Raw genomic sequence first — 13,595 nt, 5'->3', positions numbered from 1 at the left:
AAATGGGATTAAAATGTGGCATTAGCAAATACTGACCACAGGAAAGTGAGGTGGGTTTCAGTTTCAACAGCTGGAAATACTGAGAGCTACGATAGTTGATTCTCAGGGGGCTTGGGAAAGGTACTAAGAATGCGAAATTGAGCTAATTACAGAAAAATGCCACATGGCTGGCTTTGGAATGATTCATCAAGCCCCTGGCATGTTCTGCTTACCCTCTGCCTGATGATAAAGTAGGGGTTGTTTCTGTCTGTGGACACATTTGGCTCATATCTCATCCAGGCAACACAGCCTCAGCCGTGCTCTGCTGGTGCTAATTTCTTTTAAAAAATAATAAGGTTAATGGGTTAAAAGCCCAAAATATGCGTTTTGGGCTTTTAGGATGGGACAGGGAAAGTTTGTCATTTTCCAAGCAGAGAGTGCCTTAATCCTTTCTGATAGGATGTCTTCATCTTTACCGTTTTGGATAAGAATTTGTTGTTTATTTATTTATTTTCTTTTTCTTTTTTTTTTTTACTAACATATAATGTGTTATTTGTTTCAGGGGTACAGGTCTGTGATTCATCAGTCTTACACAATTCACGGCCTCACCATAGCACATACCCTCCCCAATGTCCATCACCAGCCACCCTATCCCTCCCACCCCCCACCACTCCAGCAACCCTCAGTTTGTTTCCTGAGATTAAAGAGTCTCTTATGGTTTGTCTCCCTCTCTGGTTTCGTCTTGTTTCATTTTTCCCTCCCTTCCCCTATGATCCTCTGTCTTGTTTCTCAAATTCCTTATATCAGTGAGATCATATGATACTTGTCTTTCTCTGATTGACTTACTTCGCTTAGCATAATACCCTCTAGTTCCATAAAAAAAAAAAAGAAAGAAAGAAAGAAAAGAATTTGTTGTTTAGCCACAAGAGGGCTGTGGTTACTGGCTCCAGAGACAGCTGCAGTCTCCAAGGATACAAAAGGGTCATCAAGGGTCTGTAAGCCAGAGGGAGGGAGATGGAGCCGGGAGTTTCAAGCAATGAGCCTTAGCAGATGGTTGGGAAGGGGACACGTGATGATTTTCATGACGAGGTGGTGATGTAAGTCCTGTGCTGGAAGTGAGGGTGGGTAGAGAAGTAGGCCCTACTCTTCTTAGCAGTGCACTGTAGAATCAAGTAATCAGTAGACAGACCTACGCAAGCTTCCTTCTGGGCCTTGTGTGAACTCTTCTCTTTGGCTTCACAAAACAGTTCCCACTCTAGGGAAACTGAGGTAGGACTGGAACCTCTGGGGAGGATTGAGTCTAAAATCTGGTTTCCTAAGATCCTCAGCTTTGAGAGACTAGGCCAGATTTTGGTTGGGTTATTTGAACAGCACAATAATGGGGAAAGGGAAAATAACTGTGAGAATTTATGGGGTAGGGATGGTCAAGTGCAGTATGAGTAGGACATGAAGCCAGAGCTTCCCGTTTGTTCATGATCAGAGTTGTCACCCTGATGGAGATAGAATACTTCAGGAGATAGGACAGGAGTAGATGGCCAACATCCCAGTTTGCCCAAGACTGTCCCATTTCTAGCACTGAAGGTGCTGAGTCCCTGGAACTTCCTGGTCCCAGACAAACAGAGACAGTTGGTCATCCTAACTTGAGAGGCTAGGGAGGATGTCTTTTCTGGATGGGTTTAGTCTGGTAGTTTAGCTCATTTGTAATTGGTTGGAAAGGTTTTCCCTAGGAATACACTTTCAGTATCATCCCCGAACCATCACTGGAGCTGCATCTAGGAAGAGGGTTTAGGAGTTAGGAAGCTGGACTCCTGGCATCTGCTTCCTCCATGGTAACCACTTTTGTATCTGTTTCACAGACTAGGCTTTAAACAAAGTTTTATGGATCAGAAACTTCCACAGTGAATGCAGGGTTGGAAACACTAGAAAAAGATGGGGATGAGAGATTTATGGATACGTGGCAACACATTGTCCCTAAGTAAGACTAGTCCGTGGAAAATGGTTTAAGAGTCCAGCTAAGTCCTCCAGGGGCTTGGCAAGGTGCGTGCCCCTGTGGCCTGGGCCCAGCCTGAGATAGCACCGCCAACCCATCCATCAAGGAGGAACTAGCCTTCTCTTACCACTTAACTTTCCTTTTATCTGCCCCCTCCCCGCTACCCCCACGCCCTCCACCCCAAAGTTCTTCTCAGTGCAGATCTAATGTAAGGAAACATAGAGCCTTTAACACCACCTGACTAGGATGATGGATATGGAAACAAGCACTTTGGGAGCCCTGTCTGCCTCCCTGTTAAACCATTTACACTCTTGGGCTCAGAACACCTCCCAGGCAGGAGGGGCCAGCATGGCATTTGCCTGCCTCCCACTCCTGTTTCTACTGCTACCTGAGAGGAAATAATTTGATTTGGGACTGCAGGGGGTAAGGCAGGAAAATGCGGTAAGAAGCCAGAGAAAATCAGCAAGAAAATTACCAAAAGGGGGAAAAAAATCCAACTGGCTGCTTATTTCCTACAACAGGACTTAATGAAATTCTGTCCCTTCTTACACAGCTGTATTCGGTTTGTTCTACATTGTTTGGTATGTAAAAGGATTTGGCTTTGTGTTACAGAACTAATTGCTTACTAGATATTACATGGATATCAAAATACTTTATAAATATTAATTAATCTTCACCTAATTCCCTGGCAAGCACAAACAACCAGTGGCATATTTATTGAATGTGTAAAGCAGTAATCTGGTTCTTAAAGACTTGTTTTCTCTACAGAACTTTTCTTACCATCTCCATGTGTCAAAATGCTTCACCTCTGCTGAGGGCTGAATCACTCACAACTTCCATAGTAATCCTTAGAAAGATAACAATGAAGATGATGTCAGAAGTAACCAACATTATCACGTAATGAATATTTACTATTTGCCAGGCCCTGGAGTAAGCATTTCAGAGGTATCACCTCATTTCATCCCCACAACAATCCAGTAAGGAAAATGTTATTATTAACATTTTTTTTTTCCCCCAGAAGAAGAGAAGGAAGGTTCTGAGAGCCAGATGGTGGCAGGGTCGGGTCCATGCCCCACTCCATCTGCACATCAGGCTAGGAAGAGCCAGTGTGCTGTACCTTTTCTGATTCGCTAGGGAGAATGCTCTTGGCCTTCCTGTCTATTGACTCCTCCAGCCATTTGTTCATTCAGAAGTGTTTCCTGGAAGGCCAGCTCTGTGAGACTCTGTGTTAGGCTCTGTGAGGATGCACGTCACGCAGAATCCTGGGTAGTAATTATGGAAGTCCGTCTCTTTTCTCTCCTGCCGTCCTCCACAGTCCCCAAGAGCAGCGAGCAGCGTGGGTCACATCAGGCACAGTGCCTGGCACAGTGAACATTCTTGAACAAATGCTGAGCAGCAGAGCTTCTTATGCATGAGTGAGGGGCAGGAGCCTGAGAAGATGAGTGTGCTTTCTTCTTTCCTAAGATTCATTATCCCGTAATTCCACATTTCTTTGTGCACTTACCCGTTCATTGTCTTCTTAGCTTGACACTCCCCGAGAACAGGGACCATGTCAGTTTCCTTTAGCACTATATCCCTACTGCTTACCATATTGTCTTGCTTCTCAAAGTCCGTGCACCAGCAGCATCAGGGTCACCTGGGAGCTTGTCAGAAAAGCAGAATCTCAGGTCCTCCTCAGACCCACCAAATCAGAATCTGCATTTTAACAAGGTCCCAGGTTATTTGCATGCACAGTGGTTTTGAGCAGCCCAATCTAGGGATTTCATTGCAGTCAGTGGTTGTGATTTGCAAATTGTCAGCATTTCAGAAGTCGACTGAAATCACATATTTATCCTGGGCTAGGTCAACATCAAGTTTCTCTGCTTTGAGTCAGAATTCTAGCAACTCAGCTTGGTTATCTAAGCCGCTTCTATTTGACAATTATGTATGTCTTTGATTTGTTTTTTTTTAAAGTGGCAAGGTGGGGAGGCCCTAGGAGATGGAATGATTATTACTGAATAAGTGCAGTTTGCTTGGAAGGCCAAAATTTTTCAAAGAACAAGAGGCATCAAAAGAAAACAACCCAAACAACAACAAAAAGGTTTCCAGATGATGAAAAGCCTGAGGACTCCAGCTGTGGGTCATACCGCCCTAAGAAAAATGAGCCACAAAATAACAATGAGATCCAGGTCATCTCACTTTTGAAACAAAAGGGGAAAAGAGGAAACACATCCTCAGATACACGTATTTCTATTGGTCCATATGCTTCCATGGGGCTGGCCTTGTGAAGACAACCTTCCAACGATTAATTGAATTTCTCACCTTTTGTTCAAATGCCTTGGCCCCTTGGTTTTTAAATAACATCTAAGGGCAAAAAAGACCCAGAACTTTGCTGAATGACTTTTCACGATGCAACGACATACAGGAACACCCATGCTCCCAGGTTCTCTCTGTTAACAGTGAAATTATATCAAGGATGACCTTTTGAAGGAATAAAACCCATTATCACGTGGAACGTGGTAGCTATAAAAGATCAACACCCGGAAGCCAAAGCAAAATCCCACATATGATAAATTAATTAGAATAGAAGTTACACAAAACCTAGACCTTCTATGTGACCCTTATCTTATAATTACCTCTTCTTTAAAAGCAGAATGGAATCTTTTATGTATGAAGATGTTAATGTTGACCCTAAATGCATTAAGAGTCAAGGAGACATAGTTCACATATTGAAAATAAGATTTGATTGAGTGCTTGCAAGTGGTCTGGTGAAATCTCATTAAACTACTGTTTCTTTTAATTCCTTATAAATGGCAGAATTTTAGCCATTAATTATGAACATGAAACCAGTTAGAAAACAGGTTTTGCAATATCTAGAGCTTGCTTTTCAATCCTGATTAATGCATTGTTGTTCTTATAGTTTTAAGTCTTTTAGAGCAAACAGGTACTTAGGTGTAACTTTTCACCTCCTCTTCCTCCTCCTCCTTCTTGTCATTGCTCTCTCAACATGGTTACAAAAATCCAGATGAAAACCACAAAACGCAGTCTACTAAATTTATCTATAAGCTGTGTGAAGTCTGCTGTCACTCTTCACAGTTATAATTAGATTTGTAAGTTATGTGCAAGAGTCACAGGGAAACATACGAATCTAATACTCTTTCAGCTACTCCCATCACATAAAAGCAAAAATAAGAAAACAGTTACATAATGGCCTTCTGTTAACCACTTGAGGGACTTGTGTTGCTTTTGCAATCAAGGGAGATGGGAAGTGACTCCATTTGCTTCTTCCCTGTATCCAGGGAAGAGCCTAACACCATGCCAGCTCCTTGATAGAACCTGTCTTCCATCCACCCCAGGCCCATAGTCAGGGGACACCTGAGCCAGAAACAAGGCTTGAAGGAAGCCCCAGCTCCAAGCAAGCCGACCACACAGGGGCTACTTAGGAGATAAAATGGGGTGTGACCATTGTGAGGTTCTTTTCACACTTGATGCCATTATAATGTGAAAAGATCCTACACTGGAGCCTGGAGCAGATGAATAACAACACTATTGGCATTTTGTATTTAACAAAACACCTTTCTCAAGAAATGTATTACTCGCCTTGTGGGTGGGGAATTGTCTCTGAACCCAATCAGGATTAATCACTGGCCTGTGACTATTTCATTTTTAATAAATAATAATTTTCTCAATTCAGTGCCAGCCAGCTCATCTGCTTTCGGAAGGTAGGATATGGCTGCTTTGTATTTCCTATACTAATAATACTTGGTATCAGAAGATTAACTCTTGGGGGCGCCTGGGTGGCTCAGTTGGTTAAGCGACTGCCTTCGGCTCAGGTCATGATCCTGGAGTCGCAGGATCGAGTCCCGCATTGGGCTCCCTGCTCAGCAGAGGGTCTGCTTCTCCCTCTGCCCTCTTCCCTCTCGTGCTCTCTGTCTCTCATTCTCTCTGTCTCAAATAAATAAAATCTTTAAAAAAAAAAAAAAAAGAAGATTAACTCTTGATTCACTGAATGCAATTCTTGCCACTAGGCCCTTGGAGGCCTTTTTTGTGCCCCGCCCCCTGCAACCTAGAACGCTGCACATGGCTTTCAAATGAATTTAAAGGGCAGTCCCTGGTGCATGAAAAGCAGAGGCCTGCCCCAGACGGCTGAGGGACAGTTAGTTTATCCTTGGTCTGCCGTGCCAAAGGAGAGGCAAGAGAGAGATTTCAAAACCACCCGAGTCCCCAGTCACTTACGCATTCCTTTTGTTTCTCCATCCAAAGAACACCTGTTTGGGGCCAGGCATGGTGTCAGGGCTATCTGGCATTGTTGTACAGACATGAGAAAGACTCTCCAAAACACAGAGAAAAGAAAATGAAAAGGCACCTTTCATCACTGAAGCATGGGGATTAAGAATGTGAACTTCGGAGTCCCCTGGGTTCAAGTTCCACCTCACGTCTTTGCAGCTGGGCAGCCTTGGATCTGAGTGAGCCTCAGTTTGCTCACCCAGTATATGTGTGCTCACACAGTCGACTCCACAGAAGCGGACTGCTGGGTCCATGGGGCTGAACATTAGATGTTGAGCTTGGCAAACGGTGATCTGGGGGGTCACATCCAGCCTGCCACGTGTTTGTGTTCAGCCACAGGCTAAGAAGAGTGTTTACATTTTTAAATGGGCCCATTTTAAATGCTTTTATAAGTACCTACATAATGTCCTCAATTTCGACTGTCGGTCCACAAAGCCTAAAATATTTATTACCTGGCCTTTTGAGAAGAAGTTAACAGATCCCTGCTCTGGAGCAGAACCGAGCAATAGAAATCTAATCTGAGTCACATACATACTTTAAAATTTTCCGGTAGCCACATGAATAGAAGTAGGAAGAAACAGGTAACTTTAATTGTAACATGTTTTCTTTTTTTTAAAGATTTTTATTTATTTATTCATGAGAGACAGAGAGAGAGAGAGGCAGAGGGAGAAGCAGACCCCCTGCTGAGCAGGGAGCCCGATGTGGGACTCGATCCCAGGACCCTGGGATCATGACCTGAGCCGAAGGCAGACGCTTAACCATCTGAGCCACCCAGGCACCCGTAACATGTTTTCTTTAATCGGACATATCCACAGTAGTATCACTTTGACATGGGAACAATATACACGTTACAAATAAAATATTTAACATTAGTTTTTCATACCAAGTCTTTGAGATCCAGGGTGCGCTGTGTACTTCCAGAACATCCTACAGGCCCATGAGGCTTCTGTATTGGACCGCGGCAGACTCTCCTGAGTTTGAACCAATTCATGCTCCTCCAGACATTCACAGAGAAAGCACTGCGCTGTGTAAATTTCAGTTCTTCTCTCTTAACAAGGTCACATGGCACCTGGATTTAAAATCCACAGCTGCCCCACCTTGAGATGCAGAGGCTGCATCCAAAGCCATGGCAGATTTTCCAGGGATAGTGAATCCAGTCACTTTATCCCTCAATCAGATGAAACGGTCCTCTTTCTGCCCTTACCCTTGCTCTATCATTACTGAACCCACTGGCTGGTTAGCTGACCCACAAGGGGTGGTTGCTGTGTAGAACCCTAGGATCCTAGATTGTGGGGAAACCCTGTGCCATGGCAGAGCTGACCGGTGGCCTCCTCACCCCTGGTCTCCAGACAGAACTTTCCCCTGGCTTGGAAGGTCTCAGCTCACGCACAGGAGGAGGCCGGAACTGCCTTGCTGTGATGATCAATCTATATTCATGTTTGCCTCCAGCAAACAGGGGACATTTAATTCTTGGCCAGAGTTTCATCAGCTCTATCAGTCTATGACAATAAAATGGATATATGTTTGGTCACACCGGGAAGTCTCCCCTGCAAACACTCGGGAGATCATGCTTGATGCCCTGAGCGGAGCCTCATTCGCTCAGGCCCCCGCTCATCAGCAGTTGCCATGATTCACTCATGGCATATGTCATGCGTCTTTAATAAAATGTCGGAAATGTTTTCTTCCTTGCGCCTTTCTGAGGCTTTGAGTACAAATATGAGCTTTAGCTGTGGAAGATGCTTCATTAGCGTTTATTGAATAAATGAGCGGTTGAATGGCAAATCATTTCATGCTGTGGTTCTCAAATTTGACTGGGCTTTGGCATCACCCAGAGGGCTTGTGAAACACAGATTGCCGGGTCCCACCTCCAGAACCTCTGACTCAGAGGGTCTGAGGTGGAGCCCGAGAACCTGCATTTCTAACAAGCTCCCAGGTCACACAAAAGGTGCTGGGTCGAGATCACACTTTGAGAACCACACATCTAAAAGGTAGTATGGCTGTATTTTCTTTTGGTTCTGACCGATGTCTACCCTCATATCACTCTCTCTACCTCTGGCTGAAATTCCTTGTCTGCATACCTTCCCGGAGAAGTTACCCAGTTCAGGGTTTTCTCCAACTTAAATCTTTTATGTAGTTCTTTTCTTAATGGAACCACATTCTCTTTAGTGTTTACCAACTTTTATTTATTTAAATCAGTTCACTATTTGGCACCCATATATTTAGAAAAAGAAATTTTCTATCATCACCTAAGTAGAAAATCAAACTGCTTAATACCCTAGGAAACAAGCATTAAAATAAAGACACAGTTATTAAAACACACAAAAAAGTGTTCACCTGTCCTCTGAGTAGACCACCTAAAATGATCTCATACCATAGTGGTATATATACCCACTTTGAGGAATATTGATCGACAAATGAGGTCAGGCCTAAAGAGATTTTTTTTTTTTTCCCAAAATAATACAAATAAGTTCTAGGATAATAGACATGATAGCATTTCAGCGTTTTCTGCTGCTGGCTTTGAACAGCAGACATCACTCTATTATGAGGGCACTGATGCTGAGTCCCTGCGTTCTGTAACACCTCAGACTTGGCTGAGTCGGGGGGGCCTCCCCAACTCCTGTTTCTTTGTGACGAGACGAGCTGAATTCAACTCAGCCAATAAAGTCATTCCAATTTGCATTTTCATAACCCATCCTTCCATTCTCCAAGTGTGACTTTCATTTTTAGGACAGAGTTATTCAGTCAGTGGATATGCAGTGCCTCTAAAGGGATGTTTATCACCCTTGAAAAATCTTATTGCCAAATCTTAATAGTCTTTCTTACAACAAAGGCTCAAATTCACTATCAAGATTAGGAGGTAGAGCTTGAATGAGCTCTGCTGGAGCATCTCATGATAAAACAGATTAAAGTCTTAAAATGGGCAACCGATTGTGGTGGAAGTCAAACAAATATGCAGAAATATCCCTGAGTTTCCTGCAGGCTGTATGTTTGCTGTGGGTGAGCCCAGAGGGCAAATCAGAGGATTGGGAGTTAGTCTACTTGGATTTTCCATCAGGCTCAGCTGGGTAACCTTCAGCGAGGTACAGAACCTCTGGATCTTGTTAAATTCATCTGTAAAATGGTGGCGATGATGATGGGATGGGGGATTGTCAATCTCAAAGCATTGTGGCGAGGCTTACATGGGAAAGTCTATGTAAAGTGCTTCCCCTGGGCTTTGGCACCGAGAGAATAAATGAAATACAGATCTGCTATTTGTGTCAGGGGTCCCCAAGACCACCTCCAGGCTCAGTGATTTGCTAGGAGAACCTATGAGACTCAGGATATAGTTGTACTCATGGCTAAGATTTATTAAGGGAGAAGATGCCGAGAAAAATCAGCAAAGGGAAAAGGTGCAGGGGGTGAAGTCTGGGGAAATCGAGGCCGAAGGCTCTTCTCCTAGTAGAGGATGTGCTTAATCACACCAGTAATGAGCTGTGGCTACATGTATGACATGTAACCTCTAATGAAGGTTCATTAGAGACTCAGTGTTCAGGGTTTTACTAGGGGCTGGTCACACACGCACCTTCTGCCTGGTACAGGGCAAAGATCCAGGCTCCCAGAAGGAAGAAGGTGCTCAGCATAAACCACAATATTTGTGCAAAAAGTTTAGGCACAGCAAGACAGCCTTATCAGTTAGGGTAGCGGGAGGCCTCCCAAAATCCAGGTTCCCACACGTCAGTCAAAGGCCAAACTTGCAAGCAGGCCATTGCACGGCTACAGTCCCAGGTCTGTTAGATTAAAACTCTTTTGTGTGCAGCATCATAGGCCCGAAGTCTTCTACTTCTGGCCTCATTCACCGTGCTGCCCTCCAGCCCCCCTCCTCCCAGCACTGGGCACATCTCTGCAGCAAAGCCTTGCCTTTGCACTTGCCACTGCTTCTGCCTCCAGGTCTTGCACTGACCTTGGTGTGACCAGCTCCTCAGCATTCTCCTCACTAGAGGCACTTTCCTATCCCCCATTGAATGCCCTTCCTCCTACCCCATCATTTGGTTTTACTTTCTCTGTAGCATGTATCACTCTGAAATGATCCTCTGTACTTATTTTTTTGTTCATCGGTACCCCCTCTACTGGAATTAAGTTCCCTAAGGGCAGAAAAATATATGACATCTCCTGTGTCTAGTGTAGAACTGGCAGATAGTAGGCGCTCATTTAATATTTATCACATGGCTATTGATAATTACTATGAAACACTTAGTTCTTCTTTACCCCAAAGAACAAAACCTCCACGTCCTTCCCGTTTATTATTTTCTTTGGAAGTTATTTATTTATTTTTTTTTTTGGTTAATATTGATCTTATAGAAAATTGACCCAAAAAATATCATGAAGAGGATGAGTGCCTCTGGGCTTTTTAAATCCCATCTTTCCACAATTGCACCTTCTCTGCAGGAGCCTAATTCAAAAAGGACTGGTTCGTAGAAGGCTGCTTAAGAAGCTCATGGTTTTGTTTATACTCATGGCAATTGTGGGGCGCGTCTGTTTTCGACATGTTGGCCTAGATTCTCCCGGTAGTTCTCGATCTTTGTGACTGGCATCATAGGCAAGGAGTGGCTAAGCAGCTTTGTTGGCCCTTCCTGGCCAGTTCCCTATCCTTTTTCATCTTGCCCTCTAGCCTAGGGGTCTGCAAATTCTTTTCCTGAAGGGCCAGATAATACACATTTTAGGCTTTGCAGGCCATAAGGTCTCTGTTGCAAAACACTCAACTCTGCCATTGTAATGTGAAAACAAAGACAATAGGTAAATCAGTGAGTATAGCTATGTTCTAATAAAACTTTATTTACAAAAACAGGCAATAGGCTGGACTGGGCCTGTGGGCTGTGATTTACCAATGAAGGCTTGAGCGAGTGGTGGACTAGGACAGAGCTCAGATGGAAGGAGAACAAGTTTCCGCAGGCTGCTCTGCTTGTCCAGTGGGGGTCACAGCTCCTCTCAGCGACTGCTGGGTCTGGAAACCACCTTCCCTCCCAGATTTTGAGGCTTAGGTGAGAAAAAGGTGCCCCACTGTTACTGGGTTGCTGTCCTCTGTCTGTGCCTCTTCCCCCCAACCTTGCCCATGCATTGCTAGTTCCTATATCCCTTTCTCCTCCATTGGCTCAATTTCCTGCTGGGGCTAAGCTACCTGGGACTGGGTTTCCTGGATATGGGATTTTCAGTGCTCAACCCAGATAGTATCAGAAACCCTGGGATGATTGGTTACCTGAGCTGGGACCTGGGTCTCCTTCCTCCACAGTCTCTTTTCCATGGCCTTAGTCCCGCCCCCAGCACCTCCCACTTGGAGGCTTACCTTGCTGGCCATGTAACAGATACAGGGGCCCAGTGGGGCTCATAGTCCTCACATCATACCCCTCTCTGCTTGAGCTTATTTGCCCCTGGAACAAAGTCTGCAGCTGACGTCTACCTAAGGAGATTCTAGTATAGCCTCCCAGCCTAGCATGGGGGCCCTTCACATGACCATACTTTGCACTGTCTAATTTTTGAAGAAGACCTCTTCTGCAAATTTTACTATGGGGAAGATGATACTTTTTTTTTTTTTTCTTTAGAAGAATCAAACTTACTTTGAAAGAGCAGTAGGATTAGCAGAAGCTTTCACTATTACATTAATCCAGCTTGAGATGAAAATATCCCAAGGACTGACTCATGAAATTTCAGGTAATTGAACTTGTGGACTCAAAAGACATGAGGAAAAAAATATAATGTCCTTTTCAAACTATTTTGGCTCAGATGTTTTCTTTCTTCTCAGCTCAAAATCTGACAAATGTTTGCTTGATGGGGTAAACAGACTGGCTTATCCACACCTAAATATAATGCAGTGATGATAAAGGGAGGGGTTTGTGAGATCATATGTTGGTATCTACATATACCTTTCTTGTTTGTTTTTAGTAAGGAGCGAGTTGAAGAGGCTTCCCAACTGTCGTAGAGGTTAGAGAGGAGGGTGTTCATCTGACACTGCAGTGAAGCCAAGGGAGGGGATGTCCTCTGTCTTCAGAGACCAGCAATAAGCCATTTTTATCACCATAAAAATGTGCCTTTGAGCAAATGAGCTAAGAGGAAGGACCTAATGCTCTGAAAAAAATATGAACTTGAGTTACGGAGCAGGTTGACTCAGCTCCCCAGCATCCAGAAGACAGTCAATATGAAAGCAGTTTCAAGAGGAGAATACTGTAGACTTTTTTATGGTGGTGGTGGTTTCACTGTAAAAGACATCTTCTCTGCAACCCATTCAAGGGAGACTCTTTTCCTAGGAATATCAGTAAATGAAGAATGGAAGCTCAGGTGCTGGGGAAGGCCAGGAAGGTAATGTAAAAGAATGAAGAGGTCTTGGTATCAGAAAAATCCTTATAAAGACATGAATGCAAACCAAACATCACTATGAAGTTTAGTTTAGGAAACCGACAGCACAACTGAGATAATAAAAGGCAAATGGCACTTGGTGCTGGGGGACAAAGAGGGAGGGGTATGGACTGCGGTCATCTGGAGATGAGGTTCTGCCCATCAGGAGAATGTTTGACTCCAATCCCAGCGCTGCCTCAAACCCAAGTACTTAGTGAAAATCCTTGATATTTAAATGTTAGCAATTAATCCATAAACTAAAGGCCATCTCACAGACACAGTGGCCTTGTGGGATCTGCTGGCCATCAGACTCTGCACCCTCCCTGGTAGAGCCTATTTGTCCTTGGAACAAAGTCGGGAGCTGATGTTTGACAATCGAGGGGGGCTCTCGTGTGGCTGCCACATCTGTGTTCTGAACATTAGTAGTGCCATAGACAAACTTTCAAGGTCAAATTGATTATCCTCCAGCTTAGCAAAGCAGCAGCTCCCTAATTATGTCAGAAGGCAGGATTATCTCTGATCATTCGCGTTAGGATTCTGGATAAAACATCAAAAGCAATATTTAAATAATACATGGTCATGAATCAAGGATTCACTGCATTTTCTCTTACTAAAAAACCGAATTATGGTGGGCCGTTTTGCTCCATTAGTAAGGATTTTCCAGGCTGTTTTAACTCATATAGTAGTATAACCCCATCCTTGATTACAAAGTGTCATCATGGGAAAGAAGGAAGCTCTCCTTGGTCCTGGGTGGTTCATATTCATAAAGATCCTGCAAAAACCCTAGCAAGTTCTTAGCCCACTACCCAGAATTAGGAACTGGCATACGCAGTGCTATGTTGGAGCTGCTTCGCTCATGGGAGCCAATTGTGCAAATCTCTTCCCAATTCTGTACACAGTGACCATGTGGATAACTCAAAATTGGCCATGATGGGAGTATCTGCACAATGGAAACTAGCAAATGTTACAAATCAAGACATTTCTTTATTGAAGA

General features: G+C 43.9%; 1 protein-coding gene across 6 annotated transcripts in view; it reads left to right on the top strand.

Annotated features, from left to right (window-relative positions):
• The window catches only part of CDH13 (cadherin 13), a 1,404,901-nt gene that overhangs the window by 591,617 nt on the left and 799,689 nt on the right, over positions 1-13,595 (top strand). The window contains exon 1 of one of the 6 annotated variants that reach the window (XM_035024711.1): positions 11,535-11,920. The exons of the other annotated variants lie outside the window; for them this stretch is intronic. Coding sequence (XP_034880602.1) covers positions 11,909-11,920 — 12 coding nt within the window. The 5' untranslated portion in view covers positions 11,535-11,908. Of the gene's footprint in view, positions 1-11,534; positions 11,921-13,595 lie in introns of those variants that run through there. 6 annotated transcript variants of the gene reach the window in all.

Source organism: Mirounga leonina, unplaced genomic scaffold (genome assembly GCF_011800145.1).
Source record: "Mirounga leonina isolate KUSES-001 unplaced genomic scaffold, KU_Mleo_1.0 Mir_180, whole genome shotgun sequence".
Taxonomy (NCBI): Eukaryota; Metazoa; Chordata; class Mammalia; order Carnivora; family Phocidae; genus Mirounga; species Mirounga leonina.
This window is presented reverse-complemented; position numbering and strand designations above follow the sequence as displayed.